The sequence below is a fragment of the Hyperolius riggenbachi genome, chromosome 10, assembly GCF_040937935.1.
Source record: "Hyperolius riggenbachi isolate aHypRig1 chromosome 10, aHypRig1.pri, whole genome shotgun sequence".
Classification (NCBI taxonomy): domain Eukaryota; kingdom Metazoa; phylum Chordata; class Amphibia; order Anura; family Hyperoliidae; genus Hyperolius; species Hyperolius riggenbachi.
Window position 1 is genome coordinate 272,004,506 of NC_090655.1, and position 26,196 is coordinate 272,030,701.

General features: G+C 46.5%; 1 protein-coding gene across 1 annotated transcript in view; it reads left to right on the forward strand.

Annotated features, from left to right (window-relative positions):
* The window catches only part of LOC137537203 (uncharacterized), a 128,033-nt gene that overhangs the window by 36,143 nt on the left and 65,694 nt on the right, over positions 1–26,196 (forward strand). Inside the window, 2 exon segments of the mRNA XM_068259310.1 lie at positions 246–4,454; positions 17,025–17,094. Coding sequence (XP_068115411.1) covers positions 246–4,454; positions 17,025–17,094 — 4,279 coding nt within the window.

A 26,196-nucleotide genomic window follows, 5' to 3' on the forward strand; every position in this document is an offset into this window, starting at 1 on the left:
TTGTTTCTGAGACCAAACTGATCCCTGCAATCTGCCTAAATCCCCTGAGACTACACAAATTGGACTCGTTCCCTTACATGTGGTGGAGGATGCTTTGGCATTAAAAAAAAAAAAAAAAAAAAAAAAAAAAAAAATTTTTTTTTTTTTTTTTTTTTTTAAAGGGCTTGAAACCTAATTGCAAAACATCATTATAAAGTGTTTTGTTGCATGTCAATATGGATGACATTGTCAAGGCTCTGGTACAGGCTACGGCTGCCCAGCAAGAGGCCACCAGAGTCCAGCAACAACAGCTGATTGCAAACAGAGAGGAACAGCGTCAAGATCATGAGCTCCTCAAAGAGGTGGTGCAGCAGCTAGCTGCAAGGAGTGCAGCAGCACCGCCTACAGAAACCGCTAAGTCAAGTGCTATTCGTGCTAGCTACTATCTGCAAAAGTTGACTACAAATGATGATGTTGAAGCTTACCTTTCCACATTTGAGAGGATTGCAGAGCGTGAGGAGTGGCCTAGAGAGCAGTGGGCGGGTCTGGTGGCCCCCTTTCTATCTGGGGAACCCCAAAAAGCCTATTTTGATTTGGATCACCTAGCCGCTAAAGATTATGACAAACTAAAAGCTGAGATTCTGGCCCGACTGGGGGTTACGCTCTCAGTCCGCGCCCAGCGTGTTCATCAGTGGATGTTTATAACAGAAAAGCCTCCCCGCTCCCAGATGCATGATCTAATTCATCTAACTAAAAAATGGCTGCAACCGGAGACTCTAACCGGACCACAGATCGTGGAGAGAGTAGTGATGGACCGGTTCCTTAGGTCTCTACCGACACCTTTGCGCAAATGGGTAAGCCATGCAGAGCCAAAAACTGCTGATCAACTTGTGGAAATGGTGGAGAGGTACGTTTCTGCTGAGGAGCTACTCAGCCTTCAACAAGTGGAGCGAACCCCTGTTCCCAAGGGAAAGCTTCCTGCATGGAAAAAAGGATCTACTACTGATAAGAGCATGCTCCAACGTGGAGAATCTACTAGCGCTAGACTCAGAGAGTACCAAAATGTGTCAGGAGGGCCCCCTCCTCGCCGAGGACCTAATAAAGAGTTAGTGCGGTGTTTCAGGTGCAATATGCTGGGACACTTTGCTGCAGACTGCAGCCTAACTGATGAACCTATGCAGTGTGATATGGCCTTAACAAATAGACGTACGTCAATGTATGCTCAGATTGTGTGTACTGCCCTTCCACAGACAGGGAATGATAAGCACCTGTGTAATGTTGTTGTGGAAGGAAAACAAGTAAATGCATTGTTGGATTCTGGTAGTCAGGTTACCCTGATGAAATCTGTGTTGGTTGAAACTCCTCAATATGTGCACGATAAAGTAGGGGTTACATGTATACATGGGGATACTCGCGAGTATTCTATTGCGGAAGTGGAAATCAAAACTGCCTACGGGACATTAATGTACCCCGTAGGGTTGGTTCCCACTTTACCACACGATGTCATTTTGGGTAGAAACTTCCCACATTTTTGGAAATTGTGGGAGACAGACAAGGTTATGAACCAATCTGGCTCAAAGGGAAGCTCCCCTGATTCCGGTACTAATGTGTCTGAGGGTGTATCGGAGGCTGGGGCTACTAGAGATTTTCCGTTCTCTGTTTTAGCAGGGGAAGCTGATGAGGTAGACATGGAACCCCAGGTTGACCAGGTGATACCAAGGGGGGAAGTCCATGTAGACTCAGTTGAGGAAGAGAATGACATGCCTGATTTGGAGATTAGGAGGGATAATTTTGCTTCAGAACAGTTAAAGGATCCCACTTTATCTAGAGCAAGGGCTAATGTAAAAGTTATAGATGGGAAACCCGTAAACCCTGACTCCACGCCCTCTTGTCCCTACTTAGCCCTCCAAAATGACCTGTTGTATCAGGTAGTAGAAAAGGGAAATGATCGGGTGGAGCAACTGGTTGTCCCGAAACCATACCGACGTATGGTACTTGACCTTGCACATAAACATGTGATGGGTGGACATTTAGGGGTAGAGAAGACAAAGGAGCGAATTTTGCAACGGTTTTTCTGGCCAGGACTACATTGTGAAGTTGAGGAATACTGTAGTTCCTGTCCAGACTGCCAGTATTCGGCTCCTAGGCCACATTTTCGTAGCCCTTTTGTCCCTCTCCCTGTGATAGAGACACCATTTGAAAGGATAGCAATGGATTTGGTAGGCCCGATAGTAAAATCTGCACGGGGACACCAACATATATTAGTAATAATGGATTATGCTACCCGATACCCCGAGGCCATTCCTCTACGTAATACCTCATCTAAATCCATTGCTAGAGAGTTGGTACATGTCTTTAGCCGGGTGGGAATCCCAAAGGAAATACTTACTGACCAAGGTACCCCATTTATGTCCCGGGTCATGAAGGAGTTGTGCAGATTGTTCAAAGTGGACCAACTTCGCACTTCTGTATACCACCCCCAGACTGATGGGTTAGTAGAAAGGTTCAATAAAACCCTCAAAAATATGCTTAAGAAAGCGGTTGACAAAGATGGGAAAAATTGGGACTACTTATTACCCTATCTAATGTTTGCTATAAGAGAGGTTCCCCAATCCTCTACAGGATACTCACCTTTTGAATTGTTATATGGTAGACACCCTAGGGGCCTGTTGGACATAGCCAAGGAGACCTGGGAGGGTCAACCCACCCCCTTTAAAAGTGTCATTGAGCATATATGCCAAATGCAGGACAGGATAACTGCAGTGCTGCCCATAGTAAGAGAACACATGGAGCAGGCGCAGGAAGCCCAACGGAGGGTGTATAATAGGGGTGCTAAAATACGTAATTTTTCCCCTGGTGATCGAGTACTAGTTCTAATACCCACAGTAGAAAGCAAATTTTTGGCAAAGTGGCAAGGACCCTTTGAAATTCTTGAGAAGATTGGCGAGGTAAATTATAAGGTTCGCCAGCCAGGTAAAAGGAAACCTGAGCAGGTTTACCACGTCAATCTTATCAAACCTTGGAAAGAAAGGATGTCACTGTTCACCAAGCCTACTTCATCCCTAAGTGCAGAACCCTTAGTGCCAGAGGTTAAGGTGGCAGACTCCTTGTCCGACACTCAGAGGAAAGAAGTACAGGCCTTTGTAATGAAGAATAGGGATGTTTTTTCGGAGGAACCGGGTCTAACCTTTTTGGTAAAACATGACATCATAACTGAACCTGGGGTAAGGGTTAACGTAAAACCTTATAGGGTGCCAGAAGCTCGACGAGAAGCCATATCTCAGGAAGTTAAAAAAATGCTGGAGTTGGGGGTCATTGAGGAGTCGCATAGCGATTGGTCCAGTCCAATTGTCTTAATTCCTAAACCAGATGGGAGCTGGCGCTTTTGCAATGACTTTCGAAAATTAAATGCTGTCTCAAAATTTGATGCCTACCCTATGCCTCGTGTGGATGAATTAATTGAGAGACTAGGAACAGCCAGATATCTGACGACCTTAGATTTGACCAAGGGCTATTGGCAGATCCCCCTGACAAACCAAGCCAAAGAGAAAACTGCTTTCAGCACTCCCGAAGGTCTGTTCCAGTATGTTGTGTTGCCATTTGGGTTACATGGGGCCCCGGCCACCTTCCAACGTACCATGGACCAAATCTTAAGGCCCCATAGACAGTATGCAGCAGCGTATCTGGATGACGTGGTTGTCCATAGCACGGATTGGCAATCCCATCTACCTAGGGTACAGGCCGTGCTGGACTCCATACGTATGGCTGGACTGACAGCCAACCCAAAAAAATGTAGCATAGGCCTGGAAGAAGCCAAATATTTGGGGTATAACATTGGCAGAGGGCTAGTTAAGCCTCAGCTTAACAAGGTGCAAGCAATTCAGGACTGGCCTAGACCATTGACAAAGAAACAGGTTCGAGCTTTTTTGGGAATCACTGATTACTACAGACGGTTCATAGCTAATTTTGCCACTATAGCGGTCCCCCTGACTGACCTTACAAAAGGGACCAAGTCTATAATGATCAAGTGGAACTCTGAGGCAGAACAGGCCTTTCAGACCCTTAAAAAAGCTTTATGTAGCCAACCAGTGCTGATTACCCCAGACTTCACACAAAACTTTATTGTGCAGACGGACGCATCCGATGTGGGAGTGGGAGCAGTACTATCCCAAATCAGAGAAGGTTCAGAGCATCCTGTGGTTTTCCTGAGTAAAAAGCTGAACATCCATGAAAGAAACTACGCTACAGTAGAGAAGGAATGTTTAGCAGTTAAATGGGCTCTGGAGGAGCTTAGATACTATCTGTTAGGCCGCCAGTTTACATTAGTTACTGATCACGCCCCCCTAAAATGGATGTGTGAAAATCGGGAAAAGAATAGAAGGGTGACAAGATGGTTCCTGGCCCTTCAGAACTACAAGTTCACAGTGGAGCATAGACCCGGGTCCCAGCTGGGAAATGCAGATGCCTTGTCCCGGGTACACTGTCTTGGGGCTAGTTATGTTCCGACCCCTACGTCGAAACAGAGGGTGAGGGTGTGTGAGAGAAATGCTGGGTTAGAGGTAGAAGGTGTGTATATTTCTCCCAGATTTCTCTCTTATATATGTTAAAACTCCAGGGCAGCAAGAATTTCAGCAGTGAAAGGGTGTTCTTTCACTGCATTTGGCTTTTTGGAAAAGCCGGTAAAAGGGGCCCTGGAGTGAATGGAAGTGAGCGGGTGGGACTTCCATTCACCAGGCTATCCAGGCTTTTGAAGAAGCCTGGCTAATTAATTGCCTCATTAGGCTTCAGGGGAAACCCTTTAAATATGGTGTCTCCAGTGTTAGTCTCTCTCTCTTCCTGGGATCTGCCTGCCTGCAGTAAAGAGAGAGCCAGACACAGTGAGTAAACCAAACTTAATCATACTGTTTGTAGAGCTGGATGCTAGATCCTCTCTCTTGCATAGAGAGGGAATATTTGTATGTTAGTTAGAGCCGGACAGGCTAGGGTTTATTTTTATGTTTTGTTTTTGTTGTACTCCTGTGTTTTGGATTTGTAAATAAAGCTGATGCTATCAGCTTAAAACTTGGTCTGCTGACTGAACTGTTGTTTCTGAGACCAAACTGATCCCTGCAATCTGCCTAAATCCCCTGAGACTACACAAATTGGACTCGTTCCCTTACAATGTATAATCATTATAATTGTATAATATTCTATTTAACCTTCATTTATTGTTTCTTCATGTAATAAAATCTGAAAATATTGTTTATAACCAGGAAAGATAGTATAAGTAGGTTCGTAATAACTGTAGTAAAGCATTAGTAAATATTACTAACATTTTACTACAACTAAACCTAACTCTACTCTCACACAGAACCCTCCCTCTACCTATCCCTAACACTACGACCCCCTGGTGGTGCCTAACCCTAATACCCCCCTGGTGGTACCTAGCCCTAATTCTCCCCTGGTGGTGCCTAACCCTAAGACCCCCCCCCCCCCGGTGGTGCCTAACCCTAAATCTCCCCTGGTGGTGCCTAACCCTAAGACCTCCCCCCGGTGGTGCCTAACCCTAAACCTCCCCTGGTGGTGCCTAACCCTAAGACCTCCCTGGTTGTGCTTAACCCTAAATTCCCCCTGGCGGTGCCTAACCCTAAGACCCCCCTTAGTGATTGCTTTATTGAGCTCTATTCATAAAACATTTGCAGGGAAAACACTGCATCGGTATTTTAGACTTTTGTGTGCTAATTCATAAAAAAGTTTACACTTGCGATTAAAGGTCGGGGAATTCCGGCAATAAACTAGCGGTGCTGCCTGAGTTGATACATTTTCTCTGTGCAGAGACAGAGTTACTATAAAGGAGGTAGCCCCAACTTCCCTTTACATGTGCATATTTTTAAAACTGCCTCTCCTTGCCCTGAATCTGCGCTGAATCTGTCTATTAGTCTTTCTAAACAATCTATTTAATTGCTGCAGCTTAGAAGAACTTCAAAAAATGTTACACATGCAGGCTTTCTGATGTGAAATTTATCTAAAAACAGGTACCCAAGGGGTTAAAAAACACAGCCTGGGTATTCTGGGATGCCTTTTTTTGTTCTGCTCTCACTGCTGCTGCCTGGGAGGTCTGTCTCCATTAGCTTGCCTGTTATCTTGCCTGTTATCGCTGGCTTATCTCCTTTTTTAAACAGTATTCTCAGTTCCCATTCCGCTTGCTCTAATCTTTATGAATTGACATGTAGTGACTAGAGATGGCCCGAACGGTTCACCGGCGAACGGTTCCAGGCGAACTTCGGGTGGTTCGCCTTCGCCAGCGAAGGCGAACTTTCCCGGAAGTTTGATTCGCCCCATAATGCTCTATGAGGGTCAAATTTGACCCTCTACATCACAGTCAGCAGGCACATTGTAGCCAATCCGGCTACACTCAGCCCTAGAGCCCCCCCCTTATACAAGGCAGGCTCGCCGGCCATCACACTTACTCGTGTGCCTTCACATAGACAGACTAAGGCGAGCTGCTGCAGACTTTTTCTCCTAGGGACAGATTAGTCAGGCTGTTGGATTGTTAGCTTGCTCCTGGCTGAATCTTATTGCTTTAATAGCAATATTTATGTTTAGGGTCATTGTCCTGCTGGAAGGTGAACCTCCGCCCCAGTCTCAAGTCTTTTGCAGACTCCAAGAGGTTTTCTTCCAAGATTGCCCTGTATTTGGCTCCATCCATCTTCCCATCAACTCTGACCAGCTTCCCTGTCCCTGCTGAAGAGATGCACCCCCCGAGCATGATGCTGCCACCACCATATTTGACAGTGGGGATGGTGTGTTCAGAGTGACGTGCAGTGTTAGTTTTCCGCCACACATAGCGTTTTGCATTTTTGCCAAAAAGTTAAATTTTGGTCTCATCTGACCAGAGCATCTTCTTCCACATGTTTGTTGTGTCCCCCACATGGCTTGTGGCAAACTGCAAATGGGACTTCTTATGCTTTTCTGTTAACAATGGCTTTCTTCTTGCCACTCTTCCATAATGGCCAATTTTGTGCAGTGCACAACTAATAGTTGTCCTATGGACAGATTCCCCCACCTGAGCTGTAGATCTCTGCAGCTCATCCAGAGTCACCATGGGTCTCTTGGCTGCATTTCTGATCAGCGCTCTCCTTGTTCGGCCTGTGAGTTTAGGTGGACGGCCTTGTCTTGGTAGGTTTACAGTTGTGCCATACGCCTTCTATTTCTGAATGATTGCTTGAACAGTGCTCCGTGAGATGTTCAAGGCTTTGGAAATCTTTTTCTAGCCTAAGCTTTCTTTAAATTTCTCAATAACTTTATCCCTGACCTGTCTGGTGTCTTCTTTGGACGTCATGGTTGTGTTGCTCCCAATATTCTCTCGGACAACCTCTGAGGCCGTCACAGAGCAGCTGTATTTGTAATGACATTAGATAACACAGGTGCACTCTATTTAGTCATTAGCACTCATTAGGCAATGTCTATGGGCAACTGACTACACTCAGACCAAAGGGGATAAATAATTATGCACACCCCACTTTGCAGTTATTTATTTGTAAAAAAAAGTGTTTGGAATCATGTATGATTTTCGTTTCACTTCTCATGTGTACACCACTTTGTATTGGTCTTTCATGTGGAATTCCAATAAAATTGAGTCATGTTTGTGGCAGTAATGTGACAAAATGTGGAAAACTTCAAGGGGGCCGAATACTTTTTCAAGCCAACCTTTGTGTTGAGTGAACTCACCTCACTGCATTTAACTACCTTTGTGTTGAGTGAACTCACCTGACTGCATCTAACTACCTTTTGTGTTCAGTGAACCCACCTCACTGCATACCTTTGTGTTCAGTGAACCCACCTCACTGCATATAACTACCTTTGTGTTGAGTGAACTCACTTCACTGCATATAACTACCTTTGTGTTGAGTGAACTCACCTCACTGCATATAACTAACTTTGTGTTCAGTGAACCCACCTCACTGCATATAACTACCTTTGTGTTGAGTGAACTCACCTCACTGCATATAACTACCTTTGTGTTGAGTGAACTCACCTGACTGCATCTAACTACCTTTGTGTTGAGTGAACCCAACCTCACTGCATACACCTAGCATCCCCCCGAGATGGATAAAATGGACAAACCAGGTAGAGGAAGAGGTAGAGGCAGACCCAGAGGAAGGCCACCTGGCACCGGCAGGTCTGCGCGAGGTGGTGTTGCTGTGATTTAGGGATGGTCGGAAAATTCTGCGGAATTATTAATTCCGGCCGGAATTAGCTAATTCCGATTCCAGTGGTCGGAACGGAATTCCTATACCTCTTAAACGGAATTCCATACTTCGGTCTGAATTTTCCGGAATAACACCCAAAAAAAATCTCTCTCTCTCTCTCCCCTTATTTCATCCAGTAGGGAATTGCAGATTTTCAAAACAGCTTATATACCATAGCTGGGATTTGAACCCAGGATGCAGTGTGTAGTAGGTATCTGTCTTACCCTCTAGACCATGAACCACACTACATGGTAAAGCTGGCCTAGCATAAACCATACTACCATTATGATCAATTCAATGGAAAAAGTAGCATGATTAAGGATTGGTACTTTTTGAAAAGCATGCTTATATACCATAGCTGGGATTTGAACCCAGGATGCAGTGTGTAGTAGGTATCTGTCTTACCCTCTAGACCATGAACCACACTCCATGGTAAAGCTGGCCTAGCATAAACCATACTACCATTATGATCAATTCAATAGAAAAAGTAGCATGATTAAGGATTGGAACTTTTTGAAAAGCATGCTTATATACCATAGCTGGGATTTGAACCCAGGATGCAGTGTGCAGTAGGTATCTGTCTTACCCTCTAGACCATGAACCACACTACATGGTAAAGCTGGCCTAGCATAAACCATACTAATATTATTATCAATTCAATAGAAAAAGTAGCATGATTAAGTAGTATGGTTTATGCTAGGCCAGCTTTACCATGTAGTGTGGTTCATGGTCTAGAGGGTAAGACAGATACCTACTACACACTGCATCCTGGGTTCAAATCCCAGCTATGGTATATAAGCATGCTTTTCAAAAAGTTCCAATCCTTAATCATGCTACTTTTTCTATTGAATTGATCATAATGGTAGTATGCAATTCCCTACTGGATGAAATAAGAAGATGGAGAGAGAGGATGGAGGGAGGGGGAGAGAGAGATTTTAAAATTTTTCCGACGGAATTCCGTATACCTCGGAATTCCGCGGAACAGCTCAGGAATACCGTCGGAATGAAACGGTAGCGGAATTTCGGTAGTGGCGGTATGCGGAATTACCGTGGAATCGGAAATTGGCTCTTCCGACCATGCCTGCTGTGATTTCGTGCGGTCCTGGCCCAAAGTACTGTGCTCAGAAGAAGGCACGTGCCATCACTTCCCAAAATTGTAAGGACGTGGTTGAGTATTTAACACAGAACACTTCATCTCCCGCAGCCACCAGCGCTACAACAAGCACCACATCCGCTGCATTTGACACTTCGCAGGAGTTATTTGGTGTGGAAATCACTGATTCACAGCCAATAATGCTACAACAAGATGAAGGGGGCTAAGCAAGTTACAACACCTCATACGTCTGAGTTAGGTGGCAATAGTATGGATGTAACGTGTGAGGAAGGGGATGATGAAGCACCTGATGTTGTGGAGGTGTCTGAGGAAAGCGAAGCTGGGCAGGAGGATTATGATGACGATTATACGGATGCCACGTATGTTCCCAATAGAGGAAATGACCAGGGGGACAGTTCAGAGGGGGAGCCAGAGAGGAGTAGGAGGATACGAGTCCATGAAAGAAGCAGAGGGAGCTCGTCCTCAGAAACAGCTGGTGGCAGTGTCCGGAGCCATGTATCGCCAGCTATGGACAGCCAGCCAACATGCCCTTCAAGGTCAGTTGCTGATGCCACCATAGTGCCATCACCCCAGGGGGGCTCAGCGGTTTGGAAATTTTTTAACGTGTGTACCTCAGATCGGAGCAAAGCCACCTGTTGTCTCTGCCTCCAAAAATTGAACCATGGAAAGGCCAACACTCACGTAGGGACAAGTGCCTTACAAAGGCACTTGGAGAAAAGGCACAAACAGCAATGGGAAGAACACCTGAGGAAAAGCAGCACCCAAAAGACAAGCCACCCTCCTTCTCCTCTTCCTCCTTCAGGTGCAGCATCTTCAGCCGCTTTCTCCCTTGCACCTTTACAGCCACCCTCCTCCACACCGCCTCTACCCTTGAGCGGTTCCTGCTCCTCTGCCCACAGCAGTAGCCAGGTGTCCGTGAAGAAAGTCTTTGAGCGGAAGAAGCCAATTTCTGCCAGTCACCCTCTTGCCTGGCATCTGACAGCTAGCATGGCGGAACTATTAGCTCGGCAGCTATTACCATACAAACTGGTGGAGTCAGAGGCTTTCTGTAAATTTGTGGCCATTGGAACACCGCAGTGGAAGATACCAGGCTGCAATTATTTTTCACAAAAGGCCATACCCAAACTGTACCGTGCAGTTGAGAGGCAAGTGGTGTCATCTCTTGCGAAGAGTGTTGGGTCAAGGGTCCACCTGACCACGGATGCCTGGTCTGCCAAGCACGAGCAGGGCCGCTACATTATGTACACAGCCCATTGGGTCAACCTGGTGACCGATGGCAAGCAGGGAGTACGTGGCTGCGCAGCGGTGACACCTCCTCGTCTTGCAGGCAGGCCTCCTGCCACCTCCTCTCCTTCTCCTCCTGCTACATCCTCTTTGCTGTCATCCTCCTCCTCCACCTTGGCTGAGTGGCAGTTCAACTCTAGTGGTGCTGCCATCTCCTCCTCTCCAGCTACACAGCCCCATCTCCCCAGAGCCTACGCTGCATGCCAGGTACGATGGTGTCACGCCATTTTAGACATGTCTTGCCTCAAAGAGGAGAGTCACACTGGACCAGCTCTCCTGGCTGCTCTTAACAAAGAGGTGGAGCAATGGCTGACCCCGCACCAGCTGGAGATCGGCAACGTGGTGTGTGACAACGGCAGCAATCTCCTTTCCGCTTTGAATTTGGGAAAGCTGACACATGTACCCTGCATGGCACATGTGCTGAATCTTGTTGTGCAAAGATTTGTGTCAAAGTACCCAGGCTTAGAGGACGTCCTGAAGCAGGCCAAGAAGTTGTGTGGGCATTTCAGGCGGTCTTACACGGCCATGGCACGCTTTGCGGACATTCAGCGGAGAAACAAGTTGCCGGTGAGCCGCCTCATTTGCGATAGCCCGAATCGCTGGAATTCCACCCTGCTCATGTTCTCTCGCCTGCTAGACCAGGAGAAAGCCGTCACCCAGTACCTGTACAATTACAGTAGAAGGACACAATCTGGGAAGATGGGGATGTTCTGGCCACCGAACTGGACACTGATGCGAAATGCATGCAGGATCATGCAGCCGTTTGAGGAGCTGACCAACCTGGTGAGTCACGCTGAAGGCACCATCAGCGACTTGATCCCCTACGCTTACTTCCTGGAGCGTGCCATGTGTAGAGTGGTGGCTGAAGCTGTGGAGGAGCGTGAACAGGAACAGTTACTGCAGGAGGAGTCGTGGGAGCGATTTTCAGCTGAACCAGATGTTTCCTCGACACCTGCGGCAGCACAGAGGGGGGAGGAGGCGGAAGAAGAGGAGTCATGCGGGGAAGGAGAGGAGTCAGACTCGGATGAGGATGAGGAAGGTGTTTCTGTGGAGGAGGAAGAGGTGGCGGCAGAAGAACAACCGCAGCAGCCGTCAGAGGGGGCTTGTGCTGCTCCACGTTCCCGTGGTATTGTTCGTGGCTGGGGGGAGGAAGAGGAGTTGCGTGACGTCACTCAGGAAGAGCAAGAGGAGATGGAGAGTACGTCTGGATCCAACTTTGTGCAGATGGCCTCTTTCATGTTGTCCAGCCTGTTGAGGGACCCCCGTATCAAAAAACGCAAGGGGAATGACCTGTACTGGGTGGCCACGCTACTAGACCCTCGGTACAGGCACAAAGTGGCAGACCTGTTACCAACTCAACACAAGGCGGAAAGGATGCAGCACTTGCAGAACAAGCTGGCAATGATGCTTTACAATGCGTTTAAGGGTGATGTGACAGTACAACGCAATAAAGGTACCACTGGCAGTAATCCTCCTCCTCCTCCCAAGTCCACGCAGGCAAGGACAGGACGCTCCAGCGATCTCGGGGTGATGTTGGACATGCGGACATTCTTTAGTCTAACACCTCGCCGTAGCCCTTCTGGATCCACCCTCCACCAACGCCTGGACCAGCAGGTAGCCGACTACCTGGCCTTAACTGTGGATGTAGACACTGCGAGCAGCGATGATGAACCCTTGGTCTACTGGGTGCGCAGGCTTGACCAGTGGCCAGAGCTGTCCCAATTTGCCATCCAACTTCTCTCTTGCCCTGCCGCAAGTGTCCTGTCAGAAAGGACCTTCAGTGCAGCTGGAGGCATTGTCACTGAGAAGAGAAGTCGCCTAAGTCACAACAGTGTTCAGTACCTCACCTTTATCAAAATGAATGAGGCATGGATCCCGGAGGGCTACTGCCCGACCGAAGACTAAGTCAGTCCCCACACACAGCATCTCTGCCTGCAGGCCGCTTGACTGCCTTCTCCGCCACCACCAACAGGGTCCAGGACTCTAGGCGGATTCCTGAATTTTTAAGGTCGCTGCTAGCAGCGGCCGCTATACTAATTTTTCTGGTGCGTGTCCATGCCTGCCTAATTTTTCTGGCTGCACTGCGGGCGGCTGCAACAAGAAAACAAAAGGCATGCACATGTGCCCATCCTCCTTTGTGATCATTACCTTGCCGCGGTGAAGGGGCTTGCGTATCACAATGAAGCAATGACCGCCGGCAATATGAGTGTCTCGGGTGGGGGTGGCACACCAAAGATAATAAGGTCGTTGTTTCATTGTGGTCAGACCAAATTTGATCAGCTGGACAGTCACTGTTCTGTCATTCAGCTACATCAGCCGGGCGACCATATGGGCTGTAAAGCCACCATCACCTGCACTCTTGTCATGGTGCGCACCAGTCCAGCACAGCCGTCACTACACAAACGGCTGTTTGCAGTCACTGCATACCTTTCACTGCATCTGTGACTGCACATTGTATTATACCTGGCAGTCAGTGCATACCTTGCACTTGAATGGATGGCAGACTTGCCCTCCATAACTGATTCTCGTGAAAGGCAAGTGGTGTCATCTTTGTCCGCCATAACAGATTCTCGTTAAAGGATTTAAAGTGAATTCATTTCAAAAATAGCAGGTCCTCCCGAGTCCCGTATTGTTATTTTTGGTCACTACCTCGGGGCGGGCATGCCATGCCTGCTGCCTTCCTTACCTGGATGTGTGGTGGTAGCTGTTCCTTAGGCTCCAACTCCGAAATGGAATAGAAACCGGATTCCCTGGCCATTACCCGTGGTCAGTCACCATGGTACTGAGAAACTAGTACCATCGAAAGTTTCACACACTTCAAGGAATGGCAGACTTGCCCTCCATAAAACATTCTTGGCAAATGCTTTCGAGTTGATTTGTCTTCCGCTGGGTCAAGGGTCCATCTGACCACAGATGCCTGGTCTGCAAAGCACAGTCAGGGCAGGTACAGCATGGGTCTCAGCAGGCTCCCACTTCGGACCGGAATCGAACCTTGATTCCCCGGCCATTATCCGTGGTGACAATGGCAGACTTGCCCTCCATAACTGATTCTCGTGAAAGGCCAGTGGTGTCGTCTTTGTCTGCCATAACAGATTCTCGTTAAAGGATTTAAAGTGAATTAGTTTCAAAAACAGCAGGTCCTCCCGAGTCCCGTATTGTTATTTTTGGTCACTACCTCGGGCTGGGCATGCCTGCTGCCCTCCTTGCCTGGATGTGTGGTGGTAGCCATTTGTTAGGCTACAACTCCAGACCGGAATCACACCAGGAAGGGTTCCCCCGCCATTACCTTTGGTCACACGGGCACACTTGCCCTCCATAATAGATTCTCGTTGCAGGTACTGAACAGCAAGTAGAAAATGTAATGTAAAAAAAATAGATGTAAGCTTTAACAATGGTAGAGAAAGAACCATCGAAAGTTGATAAGGCAGATGTAACTAACGGTGGAGCACAGAGAGGATCTGATTACCGGTGATCTGCAGTATCACTGGGAATACAGATGTATACCAGATTATAAGTGATCTGCAGTATCACCGATAATCCGATATACCAGCTAACCTCTGTACTTGAGTAGAGTGTAGTGTTTGGTGTGACAGTAACACTTAGAGGACTGAGCCTCCGTGCAGTGGGGAGTACTGCATGGCTTCCTTCCGAAGACCTGAACTCTCCAAGGTGGGAGGAGTTAGGCTGCGAGTAGGAAGGTAAGTCTGAGAATGACACTCAGGAGAAAGTGTCACTAACAGGACGGGGAACGGCCTCCAAGAGTGAGGTTGGTTCTCGAGGTCAGACAAGGCAGATCGTAACACATGGACAGATAAAGTACAGATACAGAAGGCAGAGGCGGAGTCTAGGTACAGGCAGAGTTCGGCAACAGGGTATCAGAAATATCGAGGTACAAGATCAAGAGGCAGAAGCAGAGTCTAAGGACGAGCTGGGGTTCGGCAACAGAGTATCAGAATAGCAAGGTACAAGATCAGAATACAAGAGGATGGTCAGGCAGGCAGAAGGTCATAACAAATAATCACAATCAAAGTAGTACTTTAAGCTATCAACAGAATCTAGCTAAGTGTAGGATTACAGCTCCAGCTGGTCCCGGCACACTTAAGGATCTGACTACGGGTCTGAGTGCTACCACGTAGTGATCGCAACGCCAGACAAAGAGCAAGTGAACAGCCAGTGGTATATATACACAAGGACCTCTCCAGGACCTCCCTAATTGCTGGACCAATGAGAGTAGTGGAAAATGTCAGCTGACCCGCCTGGTCAGCTGACTCCCTTCTGGCTGTTATTTAAGCTCTGCCTCTGTGCGCGCGCGCGTGTCACTCTGAATCTAGGTGGACTATCAGTCCCAGCCACACCAGTACTGTTCTGCAATGTATCCAGTGAACCGAGTGCGGATTCCGTCGTTACCAATGCGGATTCCGCCGATCCCAATGCGGATTCCGCCGCTCTGCCTATGCGGCATGCGGCGTTTTTTCTGCGTTGTGACGCCATGCTGGACGCGGAAACAGCCGCCTCACCTTGAGAGGCAGCGGCTTTTCCGCGTTTCATCACAGCAGACAGACATTACCTAACCAGACATCACTGAGTGAGGAAGAGCAATCTCGCCATGGTGTGCACTGCGCAGTAGTCCACCACGGCCGTCACAACACAGACAGCTGTTTGCGGTGCATTACACAGTGAGTTTGGTGTGTCAGTGTGAAGCAGTACACTAAGTACACTCCCTGATTGATGTATACACATGCAAGATGTTTGAAAGCACTTTAGGCCTGCAATTTAGCATTCAATGTGATTTCTGCCCTTAAAACGCTGCTTTGCATCAAATCCTGATTTTTCACTGGGACTTTTGGCATGTATCCCACTCCGCCATCTGGGGGTCCAGGTGTTAGACCCCTTGAAACATGTTTTCCATCACTTTTCTGGCCAGCATAAGTGTTTCTAGTTGTACAAGTTCGCCTCCCCATTGAAGTCTATTGCGGTTCGAGAACTTTTCCACGAACTGAACCTTCTGCGGAAGTTCGCGAACAAGGTTTGCGAACCGAAAGTCGGAGGTTCAGCCGATCTCTAGTAGTGACATGTGTTGTGATAATCGCGGCATAAGGCAGTAATTTCCCCGCACTGCTCAGGAATGTCAGCTTTTCATGCGGAAGCTTTTATGAATTGACATTTTGCGAAATGGTCGGTAGAGTCAGCTGTTTTAAGCATTACCGCATGCGGGAATGCTTTATGAATAGAGGCCTAGTGTGGATAATAATATTTTACAAATAGTGACTGTAAAAAATATATTACGATTTACTTCCTGATCACTTTATTATGTGGATAATAATGTTTTACAAACAATAAGTGATAAAATGTTAAAAAACGGTTTAGTTAAATACAATAGATATGTTTAGTATATTTGTAAACGTGATTTGTAAACTTAAATCATCACAAGCGAAGTTTGAAAACGTTAATAATCTCCGCCTTTTTTTCCTGTTGAGCGATAACGATATTTAATATGGGAGTGAATGGTGGCACCCATTTTGTCTACTTGCCTCATGCTCCCAAATTTCCCGCTTCCACTGTAGATGGAGTTGTGCAGTTATAGAGAGTAATAATAACAATAATAACAATAATACAATTTACTAGGTAATAACAATAATACAATTTACTAGGTAATGCCTAATGATGTTGATCCAGGGATTTGATCTGATTGCCATCTGGAGTCGGGAAGGAATTTTTCCCTTTTGGGGCTAATTGGACCATGCCTTGTAAGGGTTTTTTCGCCTTCCTCTGGATCAACAGGGATATGTGAGGGAGCAGGCTGGAGTTGTACTTTGTACTGGTTGAACTCGATGGACGTATGTCTTTTTTCAACCAAAATAACTATGTAACTATGTAACCTATCTAGATTTGTACCGTTTCACCTATATTGACATCACAATTATTTATAAAGCATAGGGAGCCTAGGTAATCAACAAGTATAAACCTTTTATTGAAATATAACCTAATGCCAGCTAAATCTCACAAACTTTTAAAACCATGTAAAACTCTCTTGAATATAGCGATGCAATGATAGGGGTGACCCAGAAGCTTTCCATATCGGTGCACCTATTGATAACAGTCTACCGGTATTCAGTTCTCTTCAGGCCCCTTTAGGCTGGGCTCACATATGACATAGCGTGAAAAAGGTTTTATGGGGGTGCGTTTTCGTTTTTGAATTGCTTTTTTATTGCTTGAACTCGATGGACGTATGTCTTTTTTTCAACCAAAATAACTGTAACTATGTAACAATAGCACTAGATGGCTTAGTGCTGGTGATTCCACAAACAGGCGCTGCAGTTAGCCTAATTGACACAAGATGGCGACATCACACCTCCCACGTGGAAAACACAGACAGGAAGTAATGAGGAAGCCAAAGACAGGAAATAATGTAAAACAGGCACAAAGTGATGCGACAGTCACAGACGTTACAGAGGTTGCAAGTGGTGGAGGGAACGTCTGGAAGAGGTAATTGTGTGATTTTTGTTATGTATTGAGCAGAGCAGAGGTCAGGGTGGACATACTTGTTATATATTGGGCAGAGCAGAGGTCAGGGTGGACATACTTGTTATATATAGGGCAGAGCAGAGGTCGGGGTGGAAATACATGTTATATATTGGACAGAGCAGAGGTCGGGGTGGACATAATTGTTATATATTGGGCAGAGCAGAGGTCGGGGTGAACATACTTGTTATATATTGAGCAGAGCAGAGGTCGGGGTGGACATACTTGTTATACAGTATATTGGGCAGAGCAGAGGTCGGGGTGGGCATACTTGTTATGTATTGGGCAGAGCAGAGGTCGGGGTGGACATACTTGTTATATATTGGCCAGAGCAGAGGTCAGGGTGGACATACTTGTTATATATTGGGCAGAGCAGAGGTCAGGGTGGATATATACTTGTTATATATTGGGCAGAGCAGAGGTCAGGGTGGGCATACTTGTTATATATTGGCCAGAGCAGAGGTCAGGGTGGACATACTTGTTATATATTGGGCAGGGCAGAGGTCGGGGTGGACATACTTGTTATATATTGGGCAGAGCAGAGGTCAGGGTGGACATACTTGTTATATATTGGGCAGAGCAGAGGTCGTGGTGGACGTACTTGTTATATATTGGGCAGAGCAGAGGTCGGGGTGGACATACTTGTTATATATTGGGCAGAGCAGAGATCGGGGCGGGCATACTTGTTATATATAGGGCAGAGCAGAGGTCGGGGTGGAAATACATGTTATATATTGGACAGAGCAGAGGTCGGGGTGGACATAATTGTTATATATTGGGCAGAGCAGAGGTCGGGGTGAACATACTTGTTATATATTGAGCAGAGCAGAGGTCGGGGTGGACATACTTGTTATACAGTATATTGGGCAGAGCAGAGGTCGTGCTGGACATACTTGTTATACAGTATATTGGGCAGAGCAGAGGTCGGGGTGGGCATACTTGTTATGTATTGGGCAGAGCAGAGGTCGGGGTGGACATACTTGTTATATATTGGGCAGAGCAGAGGTCAGGGTGGATATACTTGTTATATATTGGGCAGAGCAGAGGTCAGGGTGGATATGCTTGTTATATATTGGGAAGAGCAGAGGTCGGGGTGGACATACTTGTTGTGTATTGGGCAGAGCAGAGGTCGGGGTGGACATACTTGTTATATATTGGGCAGAGCAGAAGTCAGGGTGGGCATACTTGTTATATATTGGCCAGAGCAGAGGTCAGGGTGGACATACTTGTTATTTATTGGGCAGGGCAGAGGTCGGGGTGGACATACTTGTTATATATTGGGCAGAGCAGAGGTCGGGGTGGGCATACTTGTTATATATTGGGCAGAGCAGAGGTCGGGGTGGGCATACTTGTTATATATTGGGCAGAGCAGAGGTCCGGGTGGGCATACTTATTATATATTGGGCAAAGCAGAGGTCGGCGTGGACATACTTGTTATATATCGGGCAGAGCAGAGGTCAGGGTGAACATACTTGTTATATATCAGGCAGAGCAGAGGTCGGGGTGGACATACTTGTTATATATTGGGCAGAGTACAGGTCGGGGTGGACATACTTGTTATATATTGGGCAAAGCAGAGGTCGGGGTGGACATACTTGTTATATATTGGGCAGAGCACAGGTCGGGGTGGACATACTTGTTATATATTGGGCAAAGCAGAGGTCGGGTTGGACATACTTGTTATATATTGGGCAGAGCAGAGGTCGGGGTGGACATACTTGTTATATATTGGGCAGAGCAGAGATCAGGGTGGACATACTTGTTATATATTGGGCAGAGCAGAGATCAGGGTGGACATACTTGTTATATATTGGGCAGAGCAGAGGTCAGGCTGGACATACTTGTTATATATTGGGCAGAGCAGAGGTCGGGGTGGACATACTTGTTATATGTTGGGCAGAGCAGAGGTCAGGGTGGACATACTTGTTATATATTGGGAAGAGCAGAGGTCGGGGTGGACATACTTGTTATATATTGTGCAGAGCGGAGGTCGGGGTGGACATACTTGTTATATATTGGGCAGAGCGAAGTCGGGGTGGACATACTTGTTATATATTGGGCAGAGCAGAGGTCGGATGGACATACTTGTTATATATTGGGCAGTGCAGAGGTCGGGGTGGACATACTTGTTATATATTGGGCAGAGCAGAGGTCAGGGTGGACATACTTGTTATATATTGGGCAGAGCAGAGGTCGGGGTGGACATACTTGTTTTATATTGGGCAGAGCAGAGGTCGGGGTGGACATACTTATTTTATATTGGGCAGAGCAGAGGTCGGGGTGGACATACTTTGTTACAGAGGAGGTCATAGTACACCTGTCACTATCCTGATCATCCCCCTTGCTGTAATTGCCATACAAGAGACTTTTATATAACTGCTGTGACTTGTTTGCCAAACATCTAGTGGCCCCCCTACACGTGCCATAGATTATGGCTGGCATCTCACCTTCCTAGTAATAACTCACATCACAGAGACAAGAGAAGATGTATATGCAATATAGCCATGTCCCTCCAGTCCTGGCATCTCACCTTCCTAGTAATAATTCAGTCACATCACAGAGACAAGAGAAGCTGTATATGGAATATAGCCATGTCCTTCCAGCACTGGCATCTCACCTTCCTAGTAATAATTCACATCACAGAGACAAGAGAATATGTATATGGAATATAGCCATGTCCCTCCAGTGCCAGCATCTTACCTTCCTAGTAATAATTCACATCACAGAGACAAGAGAAGATGTATATGGAATATAGCCATGTCCCTCCAGTGCCGGCATCTCACCTTCCTAGTAATAATTCAGTCACATCACAGAGACAAGAGGAGATGTATATGGAATATAGCCATGTCCCTCCAGTGCTGGTGTCTCGCCTTCCTAGTAATAATTCAGTCACATCACAGAGACAAGAGAAGATGTGTATGGAATATAGCCATGTCCCTCCAGTGCCGGCATCTCACCTTCCTAGTAATAATTCAGTCACATCACAGAGATAAGAGAAGATATATATGGAATATAGCCATGTCCCCCCAGTGCTGGCATCTCGCCTTCCTAGTAATAACTCACATCACAGAGACAAGAGAAGATGTATATGGAATTTAGCCATGTCCCTCCAGTGCTGGCATCTCACCTTCCTAATAATCAGTGATGCTCGGGTAGTGCTTTTCATTACCCGCCCGGATCCAGATCCGGGTACCCAGATATCCGGATCCGGGTATCCGGATCCGACCTTGCGGATATCCGGATCCGATCCGGATATCCGACCAAATTACCCGCGGGTACCCGACCTATTCGGGTATCCGGATAGAAAACCCGGAAGTGCCCTTTAAATAGCTTTAAAATGGTTTTTAGGGTAAATGATGCATGTAGCATCATGTTTTTTTTAAAGGGAAATACTAATTAATTATTTGGTGGACATAAAATGAAAAAAAAAAAAAAAAAAGCTGTCAATTAACATTACTAGGTTCCAGACAGCCTTCGTGCAGCCCACATTGTGTCCAAAGTCCAATCGCACAACTGGGACATGACAGTTTTCAGCCCAGACACCTCCAAAAAAATGACAGCGCAATTGTGTTTTGGGTTGAATATAGGTGGCGGTATCAGCAGCAGTGGCCTGTGGCACCGTGGCGGCCAGATTGGGAAGGTGAAGATTCCCCTGCGGCCTGAATGGGATGCTGCGGCTTTTCTCCCTGTGGCGGTTGGGGGTTGAGTGGTGCGGCTGGTGGTAGCGGCAGAAGGATGTGGTGGGTCCCGCATTCCACGGCCACTGTCTGCAATGCTGATCCTCCGTGCCAAACCCACCGACGCATCCTCCTCCTCAGAGTCAGAGCTGACATCCCCATCCTGTGGATGGTAGTCACGGTCCTTCATCCCATCATCAACATCATACCCCCCCTCCTCAAAACCCAGAACATCCTCCTCAAACTCCCTGCGGGCGGCTAACAGCCCTGAGTTCAATCGTGGCGCCTGGATCGAAAAGCTCGCTGATTGAGGGTAGGCTGCCCGCTGGGGGCGACACTGACACGGCAGACCTTCTGAGGGTGGACGTAATGTTGCTCCTAGAGATGAGCGTAATGACGTAATTACAATTTCGTGAAATTTCGCATAATTAGTGTAATTACGATTATGGCCGTAAGTACATAATCGTAATGAAGAGGGATTTCGCAAAATTTCGCGTAAGCGTAATTTTCGCATTACAGTGGGTATTACGAAATGAATGCGTATGGCCATGCTCCCAAGCGGAAAAGTTGACGCATGGATCAATGTTAGGTAGCCGCCGACTTTAAGGGTTAATAGCAAAGCCCCCTTAAATGCTAAGAGCCTCAAATTTGGAGAATATATTAAGGAGATCAGAAGGAATAAGAGAAATTTTTTTTTTTTTTCAAAAAGACCTTATAGTTTTTGAGAAAATCGATTTTTTAAGTTTCAAGGGGAAAAATGTCTTTCAAATGCGGAAAATGTCAGTTTTTTTTGCACAGGTAACAATAGTGTATTATTTTCATAGATTCCCCCAAGTGGGAAGAGTTTTACTTACTTCGTTCTGTGTGGGAAATATATAAAAAAAAACGACGTGGGGTCCCCCCTCCCAGACCTCTTTAACCCCTTGTCCCCCATGCAGGCTGGGATAGCCAGAATGCGGAGCACCGGCCGCGTGGGGCTCCGCACCCTGACTATACCAGCCCGCATGGTCCATGGATTGGGGGGTCTCGGAAGGGGAGGGGCAGCCAAGCTTTCCCCTCCCCCTCCGAGCCCTTGTCCAATCCAAGGACAAGGGGCTCTTCTCCACCTCCGATGGGCGGTGGAGGTGGAGGCCGTGATTTCCTGGGGGGGGGGGGGGGGGGTCATGGTGGCATCTGGGAGTCCCCTTTAAAAAGGGGTCCCCCAGATGCCCACCCCCCCTCCCAGGAGAAATGAGTATAGAGGTACTTGTACCCTTTACCCATTTCCTTTAAGAGTTAAAAGTAAATAAACACACAAACACTTAGAAAAAGTATTTTAATTGAACAAAAAACATAACCACGAAAAAAGTACTTTAATATTCTTAATTAACCATTAATACTTACCTGTCCCTTTAAATAAATGATCCCTCGCAATAGCCTCGGAAATGTTCTATCAGTTACAATGTAACAAAGTTATTACAATGTAACAACTTTGTTACATTGTAACTACGCCGCACCCGACGTCACTCGCCGCTCAGCCGCCGCATACGCGTCCTGCACGGACCCGACAGAGCTCTGAGCTATATAACTCAGAGCTCTAAGCATCTTTGAATTTGGGCTCCAAGGAGGAGCCCCATTGGTCCTTAGCAGACCAATGGGGTTCCTTCAAATCAGAAGGAACCCCATTGGTCTGCTATGGGGCTCCTTGGAGCCCAAATTCAAAGATGCTCGCTGTATAAAGCATAAGGGGGTGTACACACATTTAATGTTAATTGGACAATCTTACCCCTTCCATGTAGTATGAGGGCTTGCCTGCACCATCTGTTCATTGTATTTAAAAATGTTTGTCCTCATACTACCTGAATGTGGTCAAATTGGCCAATCAATACTGGATGTGTGTAAGTGTTCCAAATACTGAAATTGGCATATCAGACCAGATTCATCACTGTGTTACCAATGGCTGGAGTGACACAGACTTTACAGTATATAGCTGAGATATGTGTGACTGTTATACCAGGTAATGGGGGAATGTTTAGTGATATGAAGGGTGTGAGCAGAATCCAGGCACATACATCTCTCAGGAGAGAGCTTATGTTATCAGTGACTGGCTTTATATGGCTGAGAAGTGGCTGATGGGAATGTTATACCAGGTAATGGGGGAATGTTTAGTGATATGAAGGGTGTGAGCAGGATCCAGGCGCATACATCTCTCAGGAGAGCTTATGTTATCAGTGACTGGCTTTATATGGCTGAGAAGTGGCTGATGGGAATGTTATACCAGGTAATGGGGAATGTTTAGTGATATGAAGGGTGTGAGCAGAATCCAGCCGCATACATCTGTAAGGAGAGCTTGTGTTATCAGTGACTGGCTTTATATGGCTGAGAAGTGGCTGATGGGAATGTTATACCAGGTAATGGGGGGATGTTTAGTGATATGAAGGGTGTGAGCAGAATCCAGGCGCATACATCTGTAAGGAGAGCTTATGTTATCAGTGACCAGCTTTATATGGCTGAGAAGTGGCTGATGGGAATGTTATACCAGGTAATGGGGGAATGGTTAGTGATATGAAGGGTGTGAGCAGAATCCAGGTGCATACATCTGTAAGGAGAGCTTATGTTATCAGTGACTGGCTTTATATGGCTGAGAAGTGGCTGATGGGAATGTTATACCAGGTAATGGGGGGATGGTTAGTGATATGAAGGGTGTGAGCAGAATCCAGGCACATACATCTCTCAGGAGAGCTTATGTTATCAGTGACTGGCTTTATATGGCTGAGAAGTGGCTGATGGGAATGTTATACCAGGTAATGGGGGAATGTTTAGTGATATGAAGGGTGTGAGCAGAATCCAGGTGCATACATCTGTAAGGAGAGCTTATGTTATCAGTGACTGGCTTTATATGGCTGAGAAGTGGCTGATGGGAATGTTATACCAGGTAATGGGGGAATGGTTAGTGATATGAAGGGTGTGAGCAGAATCCAGGCACATACATCTGTAAGGAGAGCTTATGTTATCAGTGACCAGCTTTATGTGGCTGAGAGATGCTTGATGGGAATGTTATACCAGGTAATGGGGGAATGTTTAGTGATATGAAGGGTGTGAGCAGAATCCAGGCGCATACATCTGTAGGGAGAGCTTATGTTATCAGTGACTGGCTTTATATGGCTAAGAAGTGGCTGATGGGAATGTTATACCAGGTAATGGGGGAATGTTTAGTGATATGAAGGGTGTGAGCAGAATCCAGGCACATACATCTGTAAGGAGAGCTTATGTTATCAGTGACCAGCTTTATATGGCTGAGAAGTGGCTGGTGGGAATGTTATACCAGGTAATGGGGGAATGTTTAGTGATATGAAGGGTGTGAGCAGAATCCAGCCGCATACATCTGTAAGGAGAGCTTATGTTATCAGTGACCCGCTTTATATGGGTGAGAAGTGGCTGATGGGAATGTTATACCAGGTAATGGGGAATGTTTAGTGATATGAAGGGTGTGAGCAGAATCCAGGCGCATACATCTGTAAGGAGAGAGCTTATGTTATCAGTGACTGGCTTTATATGGCTGAGAAGTGGCTGATGGGAATGTTATACCAGGTAATGGGGGATGGTTAGTGATATGAATAGTGTGAGCAGAATCCAGGCGCATACATCTGTAAGGAGAGCTTATGTTATCAGTGACTGGCTTTATATGGCTGAGAAGTGGCTGATGGGAATCTTATACCAGGTAATGGGGGAATGTTTAGTGATATGAAGGGTGTGAGCAGAATCCAGGCGCATACATCTGTAAGGAGAGCTGATGTTATCAGTGACTGGCTTTATATGGGTGAGAAGTGGCTGATGGGAATGTTATACCAGGTAATGGGGGAATGGTTAGTGATATGAAGGGTGTGAGCAGAATCCAGGCGCATACATCTGTAAGGAGAGCTTATGTTATCAGTGACCGGCTTTATATGGCTGAGAAGTGGCTGATGGGAATGTTATACCAGGTAATGAGGGAATGTTTAGTGATATGAAGGGTGTGAGCAGAATCCAGGTGCATACATCTGTAAGGAGAGCTTATGTTATCAGTGACTGGCTTTATATGGCTGAGAAGTGGCTGATTGGAAAGTTATACCAGGTAATGGGGGAATGTTTAGTGATATGAAGGGTGTGAGCAGAATCCAGGCGCATACATCTGTAAGGAGAGCTTATGTTATCAGTGACTGGCTTTATGGCTGAGAAGTGGCTGATGGGAATGTTATACCAGGTAATGGGGGAATGTTTAGTGATATGAAGGGTGTGAGCAGAATCCAGGCGCATACATCTCTCAGGAGAGAGCTTATGTTATCAGTGACTGGCTTTATATGGCTGATAAGTGGCTGATGGGAATGTTATACCAGGTAATGAGGGAATGTTTAGTGATATGAAGGGTGTGAGCAGAATCCAGGCGCATACATCTGTAAGGAGAGCTTATGTTATCAGTGACTGGCTTTATATGGGTGAGAAGTGGCTGATGGGAATGTTATACCAGGTAATGGGGGAATGTTTAGTGATATGAAGGGTGTGAGCAGAATCCAGGCGCATACATCTGTAAGGAGAGCTTATGTTATCAGTGACCGGCTTTATATGGCTAAGAAGTGGCTGATGGGAATGTTATACCAGGTAATGGGGGAATGTTTAGTGATATGAAGGGTGTGAGCAAAATCCAGGTGCATACATCTGTAGGGAGAGCTTATGTTATCGGTGACTGGCTTTATATGGCTGAGAAGTGGCTGATGGGAATGTTATACCTGGTAATGGGGGAATGTTTAGTGATATGAAGGGTGTGAGCAGAATCCAGGCACATACATCTGTAAGGAGAGCTTATGTTATCAGTGACTGGCTTTATATGGCTGAGAAGTGGCTGATGGGAATGTTATACCAGGTAATGGGGGAATGTTTAGTGATATGAAGGGTGTGAGCAGAATCCAGGCGCATACATCTGTAAGGAGAGCTTATGTTATCAGTGACTGGCTTTATATGGCTGAGAAGTGGCTGATGGGAATGTTATACCAGGTAATGGGGGAATGTTTAGTGATATGAAGGGTGTGGGCAGAATCCAGGCGCGTACATCTGTAAGGAGAGCTTATGTTATCAGTGACTGGCTTTATATGGCTGAGAAGTGGCTGATGGGAATGTTATACCAGGTAATGGGGGAATGTTTAGTGATATGAAGGGTGTGAGCAGAATCCAGGCGCATACATCTGTAAGGAGAGCTTATGTTATCAGTGACTGGCTTTATATGGCTGAGAAGTGGCTGATGGGAATGTTATACCAGGTAATGGGGGAATGTTTAGTGATATGAAGGGTGTGAGCAGAATCCAGCCACATACATCTCTCAGGAGAGCTTATGTTATCAGTGACTGGCTTTATATGGCTGAGAAGTGGCTGATGG